General features: G+C 37.3%; 1 protein-coding gene across 1 annotated transcript in view; it reads right to left on the minus strand.

Annotated features, from left to right (window-relative positions):
- The window catches only part of COL24A1 (collagen type XXIV alpha 1 chain), a 307987-nt gene that overhangs the window by 243647 nt on the left and 41162 nt on the right, over positions 1-23178 (minus strand). The window contains exons 8-11 of the mRNA XM_024565351.4: positions 17875-17928; positions 16633-16677; positions 3381-3434; positions 327-371 (exon numbers count right to left, since the gene is read on the minus strand). Coding sequence (XP_024421119.2) covers positions 327-371; positions 3381-3434; positions 16633-16677; positions 17875-17928 — 198 coding nt within the window. The remainder of the gene's footprint in view (positions 1-326; positions 372-3380; positions 3435-16632; positions 16678-17874; positions 17929-23178) is intronic.

The raw sequence follows: 23178 nt of genomic DNA on the forward strand, positions 1-23178 counted from the left end.
ACCATGGGGTGGATAAGGCCATCAGCGTTTTAAATTGTTCATGTATTTTCTGTGATGTTTTAGCCCTTGCCATGGGGGAAAAGGTCTCTTCCACTGTACATTAAGTGGTTAGAAGTGTTAAATTTTGAATTATTTTTAATCTGACTTTTCCTTTGCATTCTTAGGTAGTATTTGCTAAACTGCCAAAGTGGCAAAAATTAAATTCTGTTGAATGACATGGACTGTGGACGAGAACAACCACATTCACATTTTAATAGGTGAGCAATATGCACATCATTAGGTAACGCTGCTCTAAACTGAACCTCAGGACACAAGAATAGAACTACCTGTCTTCCCTTAAGACCCTTCTTTCCACGAATCCCAGGAACACCCTGGAATACAAAAAAGTCAAAAGTTACATATTTGTTGAACAAATAATGGAGTTAGATATTCTCAAAAATCAATTAGTGAAATATGCCAAAGAGAGAAATAAAGTATTCTTTAAATTGGTGTGATATTCAGAAAGCTTCAATATATTAATGTAACTGAAGTGCATCCTTTTCTTCTTCATAACTGACTCCTGATTTTATTCAGGAATCCATCCCATCTGTACTTCCACATGGAATCCGAATAACTATCACCGACGTTCCTCTGGTGATAGTTGCTTGTCCTGAGGTGGGCACACAACCAAACTGATCTTATTTTCCACCCCGAAGGACCAATGACCTCCCCTCTGCCTCCATGTCTCTCTGGCTGAGCATAAACAAGGGCACATTTTGCCCTTGCACTGGCAATCTAGCAATCACATGGGAAATAAGACACAGGATAAAGTGAACATTAGGCAAGGCAGAGAGAAGAGTGATGAAATCACTGGGCTCAAGATCACATTGTGCCTAGACCCAACCTAACCCAGGGTTTCTGGTCATGTAAGAAGCAGCAGGGCATAGTACTTAAGCACTCAGACTTCGGAGCCAGAATATCAATGTTCAAATCCTGGCTCTGCTTGTAGTATATAGTCTTAGACAAGTCCTTCTCTCTGTGTGCCTCATTTGCTTCACCTATAGTGGGAATAATAATAGTACCAATCTTACTGGGTGTTTTATTAAAGGTGTTCATCGATAGGAAGTATTTGTATAGTGCCTTGCATATATAGAACCATTCAGTAAATAATTTTCTATTATCCTTATCATTATTAAAAATGCCGTCATTTTTAAGCCAGTTTGAGTTGCAGTTTTCTGTTACTTGCTGTCCAAATCCTCTTAATTGATATAATCACTTTGAGACTTAAAACTACTTATAAGCCTTAGAGACTAAGAAAACTGTCAGAACCATGTAGGTTGGGATTTATAGAACATGTAGGTAAGTTAGAAGATATCACTGGTTAAATTAATCCATCTATTTTCAACTCAACAGTGTTTGAGAAATATCTAATGTTTTTTTCAAAAAAAGAGTTCATAGGTGAGCCATAAGACTCATTTCATTAGTACTTTATGCATCTTTATAGAATATATCCAATCATTTTTAAATGAGATTATTTTCTAAAATTTTAGTAGCTTTACTAAATCTCAGAATAGTGCAGACAGAATTATATAAGCATTTTTCATAAATAAATATATATTTTTTCATAAATAAATGTTATACATATTAACTTCAAGAAAGGACTTTTTCTATTTGTTTTCAGGAGCGATAAGCACCATATTATTCTCTTTTGCTTTTCTCTACTTAAATGTTTTATACCATAGTATGCCATAAATGGCACCCAGTTAGCTATACCATTTATGGTTTTAGTGAGAATTTTAAGTAGCCAAAAGATATTAGGACATGGTACACATGATAGGCGCAATATCACGAAATGATTTTATGTTTATGACTTTCAACAGTCTTAATGTTCTCCTACAGACTGGCCAAAATTAGTGAATATAATTGCAGTCAGTGTGTCCATTGAAGGTCACTGTCAATACTGGGGTACTTAAATCTAAGATGATAACACTGCAATAACACACAACTTTGGATTATTTACTATGTCAATGACTAGAAATAAGTTCATGCAAAAAGTTCAGGAAAGAATTGTATCATGAGCAGCAGAATAATTAACATGTAAACTGTATAAACTGTCAGTGAGAAGCAGCTCAATTCTTTGCATGATGGATTGGAAACATCATCTGTAATTCTGCTGTATCAAAAGGCAGTGAAGTAGCTTATTTGTCAGATCATGCTGAAGATATTGTTCCACAAGTGAAACAAAAAACCTGTATGTTTTCCAAGGGCAAATCTTCACCTCATCTCACCAAAGAAGACTGGGCATTTTGATTGTTATTACAGCAAGCTTAAACTCTGAATATTTCTTCCATGGAAGGGCATTTACAAGTAATTGCAAGAAAATGGAATTTAATTCATTCAGTTGAAAAAAATACATATTTGAAAAATTCATCTAGCAAAGAATATAATCTGGTTTACTTTCATTAGCAAAAGTCAGTTTCCAGAAATCAAAATTTTGCCTGAACAGCATTCCTATAATAATAAAATTACATGTTAAATTTTGAATATAATTTTCTTTGCTTTCAAACCTTATAATATGCTAATATTATTTCATCTTATTCTTTTGAAATCTGACAGTAACCAGAGAGGACGAGGGAGAGGGATAATAGGGGATAATGGAGGAAGGGACATCAAGGAACATCTATAAAGGACACATGGACAAAGCCAAACGGGGTAGGTTCGATGGTGGGAGGTGGGGATAGGTGGGGTGGGGGGTTGGGGGGTGAAAGTGGAGACAGCTGTACTTAAACAACAATAAAAGAAATAAAATAAAATAAAATTTTTACTTGGAAAAGAAATACTGACAATGGAAATGAAGGCCTGCAAATAGAAATCACTGAACTGCACTGGAGCCTAAAACTAGGTAAGATGAGGTTGGGCTGTCAGACCTCTGTACATATATTAAATTTTTAATATACACAAACCACTGCGCAAAGATTCTATCTTTATTCACAAGCACCAACATTTAAGAACAGCTATCTTTCATTATTAAACCAAACAAAAAATCTATCTTGTGAGGCTGAATTATTTATTGCACATTGCATCACAAAATATAAGACCTGTCCAGAGTTTATAATTAAATCAAAGATTAATGAATTACAAAATAAAATTTTCATAATTAGGTTTTTTAATATTTCAATTTGTGTTTTTTAAAGTTGAATTTAAAATATATCATATTTCCTCAAAACAAAAGTTGGTAAAATTCAGGAGAACCTTATTCTATTTTGGGTAGGTGATTTTTATTAAAGCTGGCTTGCTTCACTCAGTAAGATTTCCTGCTTGACACCTGAGCTTATGACCCCTGTTGTACATTATCATATGTATACCACTTTAGACAAAGCATTTGAAGAAAATGTACTTACTCTTTCTCCTTCTGGTCCCAGCTGTCCTGCTTCTCCAGGAGAACCAATGAAACCCTAAAAGTAAGCAGATAATCTTTATACTATTTCATCTGAACATTCACCCCATAAGTAATTCCAAAGAGAGATACTTAAAATTTCTTCACAGCAACATGAAAGTATACAGCTTAATAGTATGAATAACTTTCCCTCAACTTATTTGCTTTGCTTCCAGAAATTACTTGTACAGATCAATCTTTTCATTAAGACAAAAAGCAGAGAATGTAACTTATGACATGGTGGCTAATAAATATAACACCAAATCCCTTTCTTCATTGTATTTTACGTGGGCAGAAAATACATGTACATATTCAACTAAACTTTGAGCAAAATGAAGATATCAAAAGACTATAACTTGTACAAAGAAAAGATGTACAAAGGAGGAAGAGACATTCATTCTAATGTGGCAGGAGGTCAAGGCAAGCAAAGGTTTCAAAGGAGACTTGCCCTTGAGATAGGCCTACAGAGTAGGTAAACTCTTGATAAGCAGGGCACGGAGAAAGAATGCTTCAAGCAGAACAATTACAGTAAGCAGAGACATAATAGAAAGATCTCAGGGAGACTTTTTTACATGACAACTGACAGAATTTTATGTGCGAGATGCTATGGATAAGGGCAAAGACCCACTGTGCCCTCATAAAGATTCCAACTGGTCTGAGAAACAAGGAGTACATAGAAATCATTGTGTAAGGTAACTTATTCTAACATACTTTAGTTATATCTCACCTGTGGCAAATAAGCTCTTTCGTCAATGTAACAGATAAAGTGTACAGTGGTTTGGAGGCCAGATTAATTCAGGCTAAGAACTGTAGACTTTATACTTCAGACAATTGGAAGCTTTCGGGGTGTATGGTAATCACCCGATGTCAAGTTATATTTCCAAAATATTAGTTTGTTGGCAAGATACAGAGTGCCTCGAAAACAGGAAACACCAAATGTAGGAAAAGCTGGTAGAAGGCTCATTCAATGGTCCAAATTTGAAATAATATCACTCTGGATCCTTGATTCACAAAACATTACTTTAGTGCCCATTGTGTGTCAGGAACAGGGATTATGAAGATGTATATGAAAATCGGTGCCCTCAAGAAGTTCATAGTTTATTAGGAAAGAGGGTCATACACACAAATAATTGCACCATCATTTGGGAATTGTGACACGATTATGTGATATGTGATGTGATACATGCAATACGCAATGGGAAGTTTGGCGGGGAGATTCAATAAAGCGTTACAGAGGCAGCAATATTTGAGCTGAGTCTTGAAGGCTTTCCAGGTAGGGCTAGTAATGTACCACCAGTCACTCCATCAATCAACAGAAATGGAATGATATCAAATGCCATTAAACCACAAATGGTTTTGCATGGTTGACAAGAAAGAGGTGAGGTTAAAAAGGGTAGCAGTGGTCACATCACAAAAGACATGTGTAATGGTGGAAGTTTATACTGTGGGCCATTAAAAAATTAGGCATAGTTTTGATATAATCAAATTCACAGTTTATAAAATTCACTAGGATTACAGTGCGTCAGCAGGTCTTTGTATATGTCTCTAAGGATTAAGACAAAGATAATTCTCAGGTTTACAGTTAGACTGACAGAAATATGGAAAACAAACCAATAGGAAAGGAGAGTTTGGTAGAAAGAGGATGAGCTTTGTTAGGCATTTTGAGTGTGGTGATGATGAGGCATTCAAATGTACTTATCCTGACAGGAAACTGAAAATGTGAGACTCATAGAAAGCTCCTAGACAGAACAAAATTTGAAGGCCAGATGGGTCAGAGCCTTAAGGGTAGGTAGGAGCTCTGAGAAGAAAAGAAAGAAAAATTGTCACTGAGCCAGAGAGAAAGGTTGAAATGGAGATAGGAAAAGAAGAATGATTTGTGACCACAGAGAAAAGCCGAGATATAAAAAAATTGGAGAGATACAGGAGGCCATATTCACTAAATTTTAAATAAAGGCTACTTATCTGAATCAGAGAATGGGTGATTTTCGGAGTAAATTCTTCCATAATAATATACATTAAAAAAGAATTCAGGTTTTAAAAATGTAAATGTCATTTGTATAACATAGCAGCATTACTCACAAAAATCAAAAGGTGGAAGTAACACAAATGTTCAACACATGAACAGCTAAACAAAATGTGGAATACTCATGCAATGAAATATTCAGCCTTAAAAAGGAAGGAAGTTGTGACATATGCTACAACATAGATTAACCTTGAAGACAATCACGCTAAGTGAAATAAGCCAATCACAAAAGGATAGGTAATGTATATGAGGTCTGTCTGGAAAAAGTCTAGCCATCGTTAATATAACAAGAATGGTTTGTGTGACATTGATGTAACCCAGCACCCAATGAGAGTGGACTGGAATGTGCATGTGTTAACAATGACGACTTCACTGTATTAGTCAATTGGGGCGGAGGATGCCACTGAGTGAACATGTGTACTATGTGGCTGTTGCATTTAAAATGACTGAGCAAGTAGAGCGATGAATCTGCATCAAATTATGCATTAAGTTTGAACATTCCTCTGTGAAAATAATTCAGATGACTCAGAAGGCTGTTGCTATGGGCAACTGGTGACTGGCAGTTTTACCACGACAACGTGCCTACTCATGCATCATGTCTCATGCAGAGTTTTTGGTGAAACATCAAATCACGCAGTTGATTCAGCCCCCCTACAGCCCAGATTTGGTGCCCTGTGACTTCTGATTTTTCCCACAACTAAAATCACCTTTGAAAAGAGATTTCAGACCATCGATGGGATTCAGAAAAATATGACAGGGCAGCTGATGGAGATTGGGAGAACTGTGTGAGGGCCCAAGGTGCCTACTTTGAAGGGGACTGAGGCGTCATTGTCCTATGTACAATGTTTCTTGTATCTTTTATCTTCTTCAATAAATGTCTCTATTTTTCATATCACATGGCTGAATACCTTCTGGATAACTATCGTAATTTCACTTAAATGAAGTACATCTAGTAGTCGAATTCATAGACAGGGTAGAATGGTTGCCAGGTCTTGGGGAGAGGGAGAATGGGCAGTTATTGTTTAATGGATTGAAGTTTCGGTGAGAAAGTTCTGGAGATGGATGGTGGGGATGGCTGCACAACGATGTGCATGGATTTACTGCCTCCTGCTATGAGTTAAATGTTTGTGCTCCCTCAAAATTCATCAGCCTAGTCCCCAATATGATGGTATTTGAAGGTGGGGCCTATGGAAGGTAATTAGGTCATAAGGGCAGAGCCCTCATGAATGGGATTGGTAACCTTATAAGATTTGAGAGAGATGATTACTCTCTTGGCCAAGGGAAGGTAGCTGTCTACAAGTCAAGAAGTGGGCCCTCACCAGACTCCAGGTATACTGGCAACTTGATCTTGGACTTCCCAGATTACAGAACTGTGAGATAAAAATCTTCATTGTTTAAGCCGTCTAGTCTATGATATTTTTATTACAGCAGCCTGAACTAAGACACTACTAAACTATACACTTAAACTTGGTTAATATGGCAAATTTTATGTTACACAGGAGTGGGCAAAAGTAGGTTTACAGTTCTGAGTATGCAAAACAGAGTTTATTCTTGTATCATTATTTATTAATTATTGTGTTATTTTCCATATGAACAACTGTAAACCTACTTTCGCCCATCCCTGTATATATTTTATCACATTTTTTAAAGTAAATGTCTCAGGAGTCATTTCTAAGTAGCCTAGATTAAGAACCTTGTGAGGGATTTATCCTGAGTGTGAAAGCTACTTAGTTGTTGCCATAGTAAGAGGGGCACTTTCCTGTGACAGGCAAAGAAACACCTTTAAAATTCCGGGTGTTCTACAGATTATATAAACAAGCAAAAACAGAAAGATAAAGAATCAGTTTCCTCTACTTAACTTTAATAATAACTGAAACATCGATAATTTGCTTGAAAGCCAAGCATCCAGAGGATGAGGAAGGTTTCTTTTAAAATGAAGCATCTGAAAGTATTTCTGATTCCAAACATTTATAGTTATGATGACAAGCTGCTTGTATGTTTAGAATCATTAGCTACAGATAGCTTCAAGTTTAAAAAGTTAACTTTTATGTTAATATATACAACTGGAGTTTTGCTTATAAATAAGAGAAACAGACACCCTAACTGGTGTACACATATCAGTGAACTAAATAATCGTTTCAGAACTCAGAAGTTAAAAAGCCAGACTTCTGATGGCGGCAACATAGGTGGGAGCGGAGTCCACTTCCCCTCAACGCCAGGGAAATACCTAGCTGATCTGAGGAGCAGAGCGAACAGCCAACAGTATTCCAGCATATACGAAGATCAGAGACCAAAGATAGAGGACACTGAAAGATCTGAAGGAAAGAAGAGTGCTCAAGGACAATAAGGTCCACAGGACCCAGGACCGCGCGGTACAAGGGCGGCAGAAGCGCCAGCCCTGGCGCAGGGGCTCCTGCAGGAGTCTTGGGAGAGGGCCAGGCTGTGCTGTGAGCAGCCAGGTGCTTGATTAGACCAGGGGGGCTTGAAAAGGAGGAATTTCTCAAAAAGAAAAAGAAAATAGAGACACTCAGGGGCTAATTAGAGAACTCTCCGTAGTAGCCGAGGCCCCTGGCGCCCCTCCCCCTCCACCCCTGGACTGCTACGCTCACCTGAGGTCCGGTCGCGCGCACGAGCAGATTAGCGAACGGGACCCACACTTGAAACCCCGGAGGGGCGCCCACACCTGAAACCTCCGAGATAATTTGGAGCAGAGACTAGCTGCTCCACCCACAGGCCCAAAACCTCGGAACCGAGTGCCGCGTGATTCAGTCCCAGGGCGGCCCCGCCCGCCCGAGAGACTCAAGCCCAGGGCGGCTGGATCGGGCCCCCAAGCACAGAGCCTGTGGCTCAGCGGGCTGCGCACGCTCACCAAGCACAGGGCCGGCTGGGTGCCTGTTTTCCAAATACAAAGCTGCTGGCGAGTGTCCTAACCCCAAGGCGGCTGAATCCGCCACCTGCGCGCCAGCGTTCCAAGCCCTGGCGGCTCGATTGGTCCGCCGGCTGCTCGCTCAGGGCACAAAATAACGTCACAGACCCAAAGCGGCTGGATTCCCCTGCTGCGCACGCACGTGTCACAAGCCAAAGCGGCTGGATTGGCTGATCAACGGACTGATTGACTGCCAGGGACCACACCTACAAAACAGCGAAGAGTGTGACCCAGGAAGAGAGAAAAGTGAAACCAATCCTTCCAACCACCCCCTCCCGTTGCACAGACAGGACACCAGCAGAAATAACCTGACCGGTTTAAAGCCAACAGAAGATTTTTTTTTTTTTAATCCTTTTTCTTTTTTTTCCTTTCCCCCTGAATTCCTTCTTCCTCTCTCTTTTTTTCTTTTTTTTCATTCCTTCTTCCTCCCATCCTTTACCATTTTTATGTCTTCTTCCTGCCTTCTTTTATCTATTTCTATGTTTTAATTTTTGCTAAAATTCCTTCTTATCTTGCCTCCGATCTTTCTTTATTCCTTCTTCCCTCCTTCCTTCCTTTCCTCCTTTCCTATTTCCTTTTTCCCTCCTTCCCATCTTTGTTTTGGTTTGTTTTGTGTGTGTGTGTGTGTGTTTTTTTTTTTTCTTTTCTTTTGCCCCCCCTTTCCCTTTTTCCCACAGGTGAGACAACAAAACCTGGAGTGCTGAAAAGACTAGAGTTAGACCGTGTTAAACACATAAACGTCAGCTCAAGACCAGTGAGCACAGGAGAGTAAGGAGACAGCACCACCGAATCCCATTGGCATTCTACCATAGAAGTTCATATCATAAATCCAGGGAGTCAGAACAAAGCAATTTAAGAAGCAGAGGCCAACAAGAAGAGCCTCACAAACAATGGGAAGACAAAGAAACAATTCCCAAATGAAAGGAAAGGAGGAAGCCTCAGAAAGAATACTAACCGAAAAAGAGGCAAGTCAACTATCAGATACTGAGTTCAAAGCAATGGTCATCAGGAAACTCACTGAGCTCTCTGAGCTCAAAGAGAACTACCAGAAACTACAAGGAAACTACAATGAACTCACTGCAAACTATATCAACATGAAAAAGGAAATAGAAAATATCAACAAGAGCCAAGAGGAAATGAAGAATACAATTTCTGAATTGAAGAACACAGTAGAAGGAATTAAAAGCAGACTTGACGAAGCAGAGGATCGGATCAGCGAGCTGGAGGACAAAGTAGAAAAAAACACCCAGAAGGAGCAAGAAAAGGAAAAGAGGCTCAGAAAGAATGAAGAGGCAATAAGGGAAATGCAGGACAACATGAAACGTAACAATATCCGTATAATAGGAATACCAGAAGGAGAAGAAGAAGAGCAAGGGATAGAAAACCTGTTTGAAAAAGTAATGATGGAAAATTTCCCTAATCTGAGAAGAGAAAAAGTCACCCAAATCCAGGAATCACAGAGAGTCCCAAACAAGAGGAACCCAAAGAGACCCACTGCAAGACACATCATAATTAAAATGGCAAATTTCCAAGACAAAGAGAGGATCTTAAAGGCAGCAAGGGAGAAAAAGGAAGTAACATACAAGGGAGCCCCAATAAGGTTAGCAACTGACTTCTCAATGGAAACGCTCCAAGCCAGAAGAGAATGGCAAAAAATATTCCAAGTACTGAGAACCAGAGGCCTGCAACCAAGACTACTTTACCCAGCAAGGCTCTCAATCAAGATAGAAGACCAAATAAAGAGTTTCCCAGACAAAAGAAGTCTAAAAGAATACAGCTCCACCAAACCAGCTCTGCAAGAGATGCTAAAGGGACTGCTTTAAGGAAAGGAAGGAAAAGAGAAAGACAGAGGAACACAGGTAGGAAATAATGGCAATGAATAACTACCTATCGATAATAACCTTAAACGTAAATGGATTAAATGCTCCAATCAAAAGACATAGAACAGCTGAATGGATAAGAAAACATGACCCACACATATGCTGCCTACAAGAAACCCATCTCAGGACAAAAGACTTACACAGACTGAAAGTGAAGGGCTGGAAACAAATCTTCCAAGCAAACGGACAGGAAAAAAAAGCAGGGGTAGCAATACTCATATCTGACAAAATAGACTTCCAAAGAAGGGCCATAAAGAGAGACCCAGAAGGTCACTTCATAATACTCAAAGGAAGAATCCACCAAGAAGACATAAACATTGTAAATATATATGCACCCAACATAGGAGCACCCAAATACATAAAGAAAATCTTGGAGGATTTCAAGAAAGATATTGACAGCAACACAATTATAGTAGGGGATTTTAACACCCCACTATCAAAAATGGACAGGTCTTCCAAACAAAAGATCAACAAAGATATTGTGTCACTTAACAATACCTTAGAGGAAATGGACTTAACTGATATATACAGAGCTTTTCATCCCAAAGAAGCAAAATACACGTTCTTTTCAAGTGTCCATGGAACTTTTTCAAAGATAGACCACATGATAGGACACAAAGCAACCCTCAACAAACTCAAGAAAATTGAAATCATATCAAGCATCTTCTCTGACCACAAGGGTCTGAAACTAGAAACCAAACCCAAGGGTAAAAACCCAAAACACTCAAAAGCATGGAGACTGAATAGCATGCTATTAAACAATGAATGGGTCAAGAATGAGATTAGGGAAGAAATCAAAAACTTCCTGGAAACAAATGAGAACGAACTCACAACAACCCAAAACCTATGGGACACAGCAAAGGCAGTCCTGAGAGGGAAGTTCATAGCAATACAGGCCTACCTTAAGAAGTTAGAAACAGTTCAAACAAACAACCTAACCCTACGCCTACAAGAACTGGAGGAACAACAACAAAGACAGCCCAGAGCAAGCAGAAGGAAGGAAATAACCAAGATCAGAGCAGAACTAAATGACATAGAGACTAAAAGCACAATTGTAAGGATCAATGAATCCAGGAGCTGGTTCTTTGAAAAGATAAACAAAATCGACAAGCCTTTAAGTAGGCTCATCAAGAAAAAAAGAGAGAGGATCCAAATAAACAGAATTAGAAATGAAAGTGGAGAGATTACAACTGATACCACAGAAATACAAAGGATTGTAAGAAATTACTATGAAGACCTGTATGCTAAGAAATTTGAAAACCTAGATGAAATGGACACATTTCTAGAAAAATATAATCTTCCAAAACTGAATGAAGAAGAAGCAGAAAACCTGAACAGACCAATATCAGCAAAGGAAATTGAAGAAGTCATCAAGAAACTCCCATCACACAAAAGCCCTGGACCAGATGGTTTCACAGGAGATTTCTACAAAGCATTTAAGGAAGAACTAACCCCTATCCTTCACAGACTATTCGAAAAAATCCAAACTGATGGAAGACTCCCAAACTCTTTTTATGAAGCCAACATCATCCTAATCCCAAAACCAGATAAAGACACAACGAAGAAAGAAAACTTCAGGCCAATATCGCTGATGAACATAGACGCTAAAATTCTCAACCAAATATTAGCAAACCGCATCCAGCAATATATTAAAAAGATCATCCACCATGACCAAGTGGGATTCATCCCAGGGATGCAAGGATGGTACAATATTCGCAAATCAATAAACATAATACATCACATCAACAACAGCAAAGACAAAAATCACATGATCATATCAATAGATGCGGAAAAAGCATTTGATAAGATACAGCACCCATTTCTGATAAAAACACTCAGCAAAGTGGGAATAAAGGGAGCAGTCCTCAACATAATTAAGGCCATATATGAGAGACCTACAGCCAACATCACACTCAATGGACAAAAACTTAGAGCTTTCCCACTAAGATCAGGAACTAGACAAGGATGCCCTCTCTCACCACTCCTATTCAACATAGTATTGGAAGTCCTAGCCACAGCAATCAGACAAGAAAAAGCAATAAAAGGCATCCAAATTGGAAAGGAGGAAATGAAACTGTCACTGTTTGCAGACGACATGATAGTGTACATAGAAAACCCTATAGACTCCACTCAAAAACTACTCGACCTAATAAATGAATTTGGCAAAACAGCTGGATACAGAGTCAATACCCAGAAATCAAAGGCATTCCTGTACACCAGCAACGAAACTGCAGAAACAGAAATCAGGAAAAAAATCCCATTCGATATAGCAACAAGAAAAATAAAGTACCTAGGAATAAACCTAACCAAGGAGGTAAAAGACCTGTACTCAGAAAACTACACAACACTGAAGAAAGAAATTAAGGAAGATACAAACAAATGGAAGCATGTACCATGTTCATGGATTGGAAGAATCAACATTATCAAAATGGCCATACTACCCAAAGCAATTTATAGATTCAATGCAATCCCTATTAGAGTACCCATGACATATTTCACAGATATAGAACAAACATTGCAGAAATTCATATGGAACCATAAACGACCTCGAATAGCTGCAGCAATTTTGAGAAAGAAAAACAAAGCAGGAGGGATCACAATACCTGATATCAAACTGTATTACAAGGCCACTGTAATCAAAACAGCCTGGTACTGGCATAAAAACAGGCACATAGACCAATGGAACAGAATAGAGAGCCCAGAAATAAACTCAAGTCTATACGATCAATTAATATTTGACAAAGGAGGCAGGAACATAAAATGGAGCAAAAACAGCCTCTTCAACAGATGGTGTTGGGAGATCTGGACAGCTACGTGCAAAAAAATGAAACTCGATCACCAACTTACGCCATACACGAAAATAAACTCAAGATGGATAAAAGACTTAAATATAAGCCGTAACACCATAAAAGTCCTTGAGGAAAACATTGGCAGGAAAATCTCAGACATTCCACGCAGCAACATCCTCACAGACACATCCCCTAAAGCAAGGGACATAAAGGAAAGAATAAACAAATGGGACCTCATCAGAATAAAAAGCTTCTGCATGGCTAAAGAAAACAGCACCAAATTACAAAGAGTACCAACAGTATGGGAAAACATATTTGCCAACGATACCTCAGACAAGGGCCTGATCTCCAAAATATACAAAGAACTCACTCGACTCCACTCCAGGAAGACAAACAACCCAATTAAAAAATGGGCAAAGGACTTGAACAGACACTTCTCCAAGGAAGACATACAGAGGGCCCAGAGACATATGAAAAGATGCTCAGCATCACTAGCCATCAGAGAGATGCAAATTAAAACCACAATGAGGTATCATCTCACACCAGTCAGAATGGCCAACATAAACAAATCCACAAACAAATGTTGGAGAGGATGCGGAGAAAAGGGAACCCTTGTGCACTGTTGGTGGGAATGCAGACTGGTGAGGCCACTGTGGAAAACAATATGGAATTTCCTCAGAAAACTAAAAATGGAACTGCCCTTTGACCCAGTAATTCCGCTGCTGGGATTATACCCTAAGAACACTGAAACACCAATCCAAAAGAATCTGTGCACCCCAATGTCCATAGCAGCACAATTTACAATAGCCAAGTACTGGAAGCAACCGAAGTGCCCATCAGCAAACGAGTGGATCCAAAAACTATGGTATATTTACACAATGGAATTCTACGCAGCAGAGAGAAAGAAGGAGCTTATACCCTTTGCAACAGCATGGATGAAACTGGAGAGCATTATGCTAAGTGAAATAAGCCAGGAAGTGAGGGACAAGTACCATATGATCTCACCTTTAACTGGAACATAAGCAATAGAAGAAAAAAGCAAACAAAATATAATCAGAGACATTGAAGTTAAGAACAATCTAACAATAGCCAGGGCGGGGGTGGGGGGTGGGGGCGGGGATAGTGGGAAGAGGGTATTACAGGAACTACTATAAAGGACACATGGACAAAACCAAGGGGGAGGGTGGAGAGGGGGGAGGGAGGTGGGTTCACCTGGGGTGGGGTAGAGGGATGGGGAGAAAAGGCATACAACTGTAATTGCAGAACAATAAAAAAAAAAAAAAGAAAAAGAAAAAAAAAAAAAAAAAAAAAAAAGCCAGACTTCTACTCACCAGAGCCTTTACAGGGTATAAGCACATTTTACAAGTAAGATTTTAAAGGGAACAATGCTGTGAATAATTACATAGGTGTTTTATAACAGTTTCTTGATATATGTTATGCTGATTCTAACAGAAATAAAATGTCAGGAGCAACCACCAAAGAAATCACACAGGGTTGTGGATATTCTGAAAACACTATCACTAAGCTAGAGTTTAGTGTGTAATGAAACTAATAACAAAAAATGATGACATCACATTTAGCTTTTGCTTTTTGGACTGAAGGTTGTACATCCTGTTAGAAGCAATTTTGTGTCACTGACTGGGCCACTAAAACATCCGGAGAGGCCCTACACACGTCTACATTTATGAGGCTGGCAGCATATTGTTACTCAAAGAAATGCCAAATGAGGCTTACAAATGTTGGTTTCTTTTACACACTTATATTTAAAAAGTAATTATCTTACCATCAATTAATGCCATCAAATACTCGTTGAAAGATAGTGTCCCACATGATTTATAAAAATATTAATTTAAAGTGCATAGCATATGGTAGAGTCCAGTAACAGGACACAATTTAAATAAAAGGCATCTTATAATCTTGTGTGTTTGTGATTTCTGTCTTTTTAACCACATTTGGTCTTAATGTCAAAAATCTACATTTGAGACCCTTTCTGAATGTGAAACCCAAAGAAATACTCTCCTGATTCCTCCCACTGTCCCATAAGAAAATGAAAGAATTATATTACAAAAGATTAATCTGTATTATTTTAAAAAGTTATATTATAAAGCTGGCCAACAAAACCTGTAAGTACAACTTAAAAGGGGTTACAACCTTTTTCAATACAAATGGGGGGAAAGCAACAACAAAAGAATGTATAATGTAGTATAAAAATGACATTAAAAACAGCCCAAAGTTATACAAATCATTGAAGCAAGATGAGAAAATGCAGTGAGAGAAAACTGCATGGTGATAAATAACATGGCTTGGAGTTACTATCTCGTGCACTGAAGACACTCTCTAGTTCAATAATAATGATAGAATCTGCACAAGGGATACATGCTTTGTGCTAGGTACTGTGCTTTAAGAATATTAAGCTCAGGTAATTCTCTTACCTACCTGAAAAGTAAGTTACAGTATCAGCATTTAATAAGATTTTTAAAAAATGAAGGATAGAGGAGTTGAATGATATCTAAATTCACAAACCTAGAGAATGAGGAGCTAAGCAGGGGGGGAAAAAAAGGAGGCCTATCTAACTCCAAAGCCCGTTTTCCTGTCCTCTAATCAATCTCTTCTTGCTTTCCTGAATTCAGGTCAACGTGTGTTTTGGTTGAAGCTTCTAATAAAAAATACATGACTTTTTCCCATTATATTTTCACTTAATGCGAGGGTAGAGACAGCACGGGATAAAGTGGAAAGAGAACAGAGCTAGAGGTGAGAAGACTTTGGTTCTGATTCTGGCCAGCTATCACTTTGCCAAATCACATAAATTCTTTAGCTTACTATTTTCTAATCTATAAAATGAGATAATACATCTGTTATCCTACTTTACATGATTGATAGCAAAATAGAAGAAAATACATATGAAAGTATTTAAAAAATGAAGGCATCATTACAGCACATACTGTTTAAATACTTTATGCATTTCTTATTTCATAAAAGTATTTTAGATAATATAAGGCACAGATGTAGGTTCTGGAAAATAACTATTACAAATGAAGAATTTTTAAAACAAAAATTTTAGTACACTTTTATTAATTTTTCCTAGAACCAACTTTGATTTTAATTTGTAGCACATGATATAACACATCAGTAATTTTTTTTCACTCCCCTAATGATTAAAAGTGGCTAACAAATCCTTTAATAGTTTGGAAGTACAGTGGTATGTTCTTGATGTGATAGGCTTACTTCCTTCCTTATCTCAGCCTGAAACTAATATGAATATTTTGCCTCTTTATTTTTTATTATGATTTCTTAGGTCTATATACACTTATTATAAATAATATTACAATAATATTTATAGAGCATATAGCACACCAAACATTTTTTTAGGAGCTAGCAAAATGATGTAAATAAGGTAAGAGCTATCAAGAATGATATAAAACCTACTACTATATTCTGTGGCCTTAAGAGCAAACATCTATTGAACAAGTATAATTCTTCTCAGGCTAAACATGCACTGAATTCAAAGTTCCTACAAAAGTGTGAAAATAAGTATTTTGTATATTTCATTCTACTTTCATGCAAGCATACTAAAGAAAACGATGAAAATGCTTACTTACTCGTACACCTTTAGGACCTGGATTACCCTCTGGTCCAGCTAATCCCTAGAGTGAACAAAAGACATCATCATCATATTACAGTATTTTTAAAGACTTGTTGATAGATTAACAAAAGGTATAAAGAGGTGTAATTTTCACAAGTATAAAACTCAAAACTCTGTATACTTAATGAAGACTATATACATTCAAGTTATTTTAGAATCTTAGGACCATAACAGGCACTAAATATAATCTATACACAAATATATTTTAGGTATCTAAATAAAGCAGATTAACACATGTCATCAGATACAAAAAATAATAATTTTTCTTTAAATTATTCTCATTGGAAACCTATGTTCTTTTAAAACACTTTTAATTAACTTATCTAAAATATATTCCCATAACATTTAAAAATAAAAGCTTTTTAACTTGATATTAAGTCCATATGTTTGAGTATTTTCAGTATATGTTATATTTTTCATATAAATAAATCATCACTTGGTGGTAAGACTAATACACAATATCCTGGATGCATTTTTAAAGACTTAAATAATGAAATTTTTTAAACAACAGATTTTTGGGGGCATTTTAACTTCCCTCATTCTTGAGAATGAAAAAGATATTAAAAATGTAGTTTTCTAATATGGTAAATGAATAATTAATTTCAAGAGTAAGTAATCAATTCATGAAAACCTAAGAAAGAAAATGTGTCCTATTATCACTCTACATAAAGTAGAGAAAGTAAGAAATTAGAGGAAAATAAATATAAAATGATTAGAATGAATTTTCAAAAACAGTATACAAAATTGAATTCAGTTCATACAATTCAGTTCATTTAAGGCAGTGACATAATGTAGCTCACGGCCAGTTGTGTCCCAAGTTTTTATAACTGTGCTATTAAAAAATTAGGTTGATTATACAGGGTCTTAACTCTTACCATGACTTCATTGTAGTCAGTGGCAGTACTGTAAAATCAGCAGCAGGACTATTTTACGATCCTATTTGACGCTTAGGCATTTATGTTTTGAAGGTATATAATATCAAACAGGTTTAAAAACCTCACTTCCATTTTAAACAATACTTTCTGCAGTGAAATTTTTGACAAATTTTTACAATTTTGATTTTGAAATTATTTTGCTCTGAGTAATTCATTATTTAAAAAATAAATCAATTATCATTCGAACACTGACTCTCAAAATCAGAACATAACATATATTAATGAAGACGAACAAAAAAGAAGTGTAAATATAGTTACCTCACCTGCCTGCCAGGGTAACCATGTGAACCAATATTACCAGTGGATCCTGGAATTCCCTGAAATGAAAAATAAGTAAAATACATCAAAGTCAAAAGAAGCCCAAGAAAACAAATTAGATGCATTCATAATACCCAAGCTTGTAAAACAATTTTTCCTCATAAAAATACTAAGGGTCATACATATTGTTCATCTGATTGAAATCATCTGCTCGAAATGAAAATGACCCTAAATTGCTAAAAATAAGTAAATAAAACTTAGGTTAGGACCCTAAATGAGACATTGAATATTAATAATAAATCTGGGATGGAAAAATCCAGTGCTAAGTAAAGAAGGCATTTATTATAAAGAGTGGATTTCTTAATAACCACTCTTTTTTAAATTTTATTTTTATTATTTTTTTATTGTTGTTCAAGTACAGTTGTCTCCATTTTCCCCCCACCACTCACCCCACCAGAGCTACCCCCACCTCCCACCCTCGATCCTACCCCCCTTTGGTGTTGTCCATGTGTCGTTATACACATTCCTGAAAACCCCTCCCCCTTTTCCCCCATTATCCCCTCCCCCCTCCCCTCTGGTTACTGTCAGTTTGTTCATTTCAATGTTTCCGGTTATATTTTGCTTGCTTGTTTTGTTGATTAGGTTCCACTTATAGGTAGGATCATATGGTATTTGTCTTTTACCACCTGGGTTATTTCACTTAGCATAATGCTCTCCAGTTCCATCTATGCTGTTGTAAAGGGTAGGAGCTCCTTCTTTGTTTCTGCTGCATAGTATTCCATCATGTAAATGTACCATAGTTTTTTGATCCATTCATTTACTGATGAGCACTTATGTTGCTTCCCACACTTGGCTATTGTGAATTGTGCTGCAATGAACACTGGGGTGCATAGGTTCTTTTGAACTGACTCCATTCCAGGAAGACAAACGACCCAATTAAAAAATGGGCAAAGGACTTGAACAGATGCTTCTCCAGGAGGACATACAAAGAACCCAGAGACATATGAAAAGATGCTCAGCATCACTGGCCATCAGAGAGATGAAAATTAAAACCACAATGAGATACCACTTCACACCAGTCAGAATGGCCATCATAAACAAATCAACAAACAACAAGTTTTAGAGAGGATGTGGAGAAAAGGGAACCCTAGCGCACTGTTGGTGGGAATACAGACCGGTGCAGACATGGTAGAAAACAGTATGAAATTTCCTCAGAAAACTAAAAATGGATCTGTCTTTCAACCTGACAATTCCACTTCTGGGATTATACCCTAAGAACCCTGAAATACCACTCTCTTTTTTAATTGAATTCCTTCTTGTCTCAGTCATCTGCAACTCTTCTTAACTGTCTGAGCATAAGGCCCACAAGACTAAATGGGGCAGTGAACTTCAAAACCAGCCTCTTCAGGCTTCCTAATGTAAACTTATTCTGCAAGTCTGATTAAATGAATGAATATTAAGTCATGAACACCTGTATCATGACACAGTTCTATGTAAAAATTCATATAGTAACTTCGGATGTTAACTCATTTTGAATTGGTAACTTTGTGTTTTTTATTCAAAACAAGGTCTGCTCAAGGGAGGCTGATTCATGGAGACTCAGAGGCACAGGAAAGGGAACATGCTGCAGAAGTGGTTGGAACAGTAAGAAGAAATACTTCCACTCATTTTTAGTTTGTTTCATTGATACATTATTCATTCATTCATCCATCAATTTATTCAATTTATGTCTATTATATAATTCTTGAAGAACAAGGCCTTCAGGGGATTCTGATGCACATGAAAGTCTGAGAATCACAGAAATAATGTGATGTCTTGAATTTGTTTCAAAATAACCCAGCAAAGGAGTGACGGTTGGTGGGGGCCCAGATAAAGAAGGTTGGTAGTGAATTGATAATTGTTGCAGCTGGGTGATGGGTACATGGGGGTTACACTCTTTACTTGTATATGTGTTTGGAAGTTTTCTGTAATAAAAAGTATTCAAAAATCCAAAAAATAATAATAATTCTTGAAGAAAAGAAATGCCAGCAGAATGCATGCTGAGCTGCCTTTACCTCAACTGGTGACAGCTTTGCTAAATGTCATAGATTCCTTATTTATTGGGTAAAATTCATTTCCTGCTTGCTGTCTGTAAAAAGAGATGACAAAAGATACCAGCCCTTTGCCCATATGCTCTGAAACAAACAGAAGAGTGATACCTCTATTTTAAGTATAGAAACACTACAAAACTCCTCAAGTACAAAATGTCTAGAGAAAGAGGACCAAGGAAAATGCAAGTAAGAATCACAGTTGAAAGGTTTTGCCCTCCTATTCTATTAGACACATAGGCTCCTAGTATATCTTTCTTTCCACTTTTATCAGAATCCATCTCTCAATTTTAATCTGTCTCATTTTGCTCCCTTCTGTCTCTCTTCCTTCCCTTGCTCCAACAAGTACCATTTACCAAGTACTTTTTTATGTGCCAGTCACTATACCAGGTACTTTACATCTACTTTACACCACCTATGAGACAGATATTATTTTTTCCATTGTACGTATGAAAAAACTAACATACAGGAAAGTTATGAAACCTATCCAAGATGCCACAGTAAGTAGCAGAGCCTTGATATGAACCCAGATATACATACATGTATATTACCCATGTACATACAGACAGATGGACAATATACATATATATCACAATGGACAATTTAACAAAATGTGAATAAACAGTGACCTTCTGACAATTACAGAATAAAATTCTTGTCTATAAGTGAAGAGATTATATCCTAAAAATTTCAGAAACCATATTTACATACTAGATATTACCTTATTAATATTACATATATTTTATTTCTATAATAACACTTTTTGAGCACTGCCATATGCCCAGAACTATTTCAAGTTTCATATATATTATAATTTATTTTGCTCAAGCCCTATGAGCTAAGTATTATCATCCCTATTGCACAGATGAGATAAATGAGCCATGACGTGTCTGTTACCAGTGGAAGGTCATTAAGCTAGTAGGTAGGAAGTTAAGATTTAAATAAGCAAATCTCACTCCAGAGACTACCATTCAAGGGTGTCTTTCCAGTACAGCTTGGAAGTGCAAATAACTTCCAATAGTACTCTAGGGAAAGCCCTCTAACTAGGAGATTTGCTCCGGTCTGTTGACAACTGCTTCCTTTATGTCCCATCCAATTCTGAAATACAAAGACCAATATCCAGATGTTTGCAAACCTTATATTTAGGTATGACAATAGAAATGAGTGGAATAAATTTAAAATGCTGTTTTTATTCTGTAGGTCACTACCTGACTAATGCCTACCACCACCCCTTTCATTCCTTTCCTAGCCAACTTAGGTAAATTAACCTCAATTATGAGACAAATCTGATTTTGAATGAATTTTTATAGAATGTATTAAAGCAACGTGTGGAGAGCTAACCCATTCCAGCTGCACAGAGAAATACACGAAAGAACTCCAAAGGACGGCTAAATTCTGCTATACTGGAATAGCAGTAAACAAAGTAATCAAGTAAGCCTTCAGCATACACTTAAATGGCATAAATACATTCACAACCATACCCTAAAATCACTGTGACAACCACCGAAGCCCAAAAGAAACTCAAAACGAACACTGCAATTCAATTCACTCTGCACTTAAAGATGTTTCTGAGAAAATGGCTCACTTAAATCTCTACATTGAATGGAGGATTTTAGGCACAAAGTTGCACCTTATATCCTCTGGAGGAGTCGGGGATAAGAAGCCTGCCCCAAGCCCACTTTGTGCTCTAAGCATTAAAGCATGAGTCAGTCGGACTTCATGGAGGGTCTGGGTCGATACTATATCGGTTTTCTCCTTAGTACAACAGGATAATAACATCTAGGTCACAGAATTACTGCATGGATAAAACAGAACTATGGGCAAAAATATATTTAAAAGTGGGGTGACAGCAGTCAGTCTTAGTGATGCTGAGCATTCCACTAGTAAATATATGGAGATATGCAATTAGTGATCACACCACTACAAACCGTAGTTAACAAGTACTGCAGCTCGGCAACAAATAAAAACTCAGTGAGTGACAGATATTCTTACTAGAGCTTGCACAGATGATATAAATACTTTTCAAAATGTTTGCTGACCAATTTATAGATATTTACAAATTTTTAGAAGTGAATGTCTCCTGGCAAAGTAGTTATGCTCCTCTTAATGATCACAGCATTTTTACACTTAAAATACAAAATGATATTAGTTGTTCCTCATAGTTATTAAATTTTGTCTTTTTCTGGAAATAATTAGAATAGAAAGTAAGAACTGACTCCAAAATACGTTTTTCAACCTATAAAAAATTGATTTTAGACTCTAACAAAGCATAACACTTGCAAAACAATAACACACATATTGACAGAACTAGGTCACAAAGCAGTCCTGAGAGAACTGGTCATTACTGACACAAGACCAGTTTTTCATTTCCTTATAAAATACTAGGTTTTCTTCACTGGAATCCATACATTTCTGAGAAAGCTGTATTCTAGGGATTTTCCCCTCCATATTCCCCCCTCCCACCCTAGTGAATTTCACCCATGAAAGTTGAAATGCTTTTTCAGTAACTGTTTCATCTTCAGGAATCTGAAACTGTACCGTGTACGTTTGCTTGCCATGCCTAGTAACTGGTGATCTTGTGCCTCAGAGACTGAACAGAGTGCACTGTCCTACTTAATGTAAAGGAAGTAGAGAATGGGCCGTCTTCATTAGTATCTTTGCCTCCAATGACAGCCCCCATCAATTTCTGTTGTTGTTGATGAGCTCCCTTTAGGGCTTCCTGAGGCTCTCTGCTGAACCTCCAACGACAGAATCTGCCACCCTGGTTAGGTTCCCATCTCCCATCCTTTTGCTGCTGTATTTATACTAGCCTACTATTTACTGTCTTGAAAACAAGAGATACAACTTTTTCTTCCTATGACAAAATGACATAATATTTTCTGGTGGGAGACAGAAGGAATAACAGAATTAAAAACCAGGTGCTGTAGTTCCAAACTTCGGACTTGTAATTATGCCTATGTGGGTATCTATACAATGGACAGCAGCTTCACGCCATCCTAATTTGGAGTGCTGTTGAAATTTATTTGTGTTCCCTATGCAAGGATTGGGATAGGATTTACTGAAGAGGCAAGGCCATAAAATGGTACAAAATAAATCAGGTGTGTTTGTGAGTGTGAGCGTGGGTGTGTGCACGTGCATGCATTAGCATATTTTCTGAGAAAAAGGGTTCACGGCATTTGTGAGATTCTCAAAGAGGGTAGTGGCGAACCATAAAAGTTTCAG

The sequence above is a fragment of the Desmodus rotundus genome, chromosome 3 (assembly GCF_022682495.2).
Source record: "Desmodus rotundus isolate HL8 chromosome 3, HLdesRot8A.1, whole genome shotgun sequence".
Taxonomy (NCBI): Eukaryota; Metazoa; Chordata; class Mammalia; order Chiroptera; family Phyllostomidae; genus Desmodus; species Desmodus rotundus.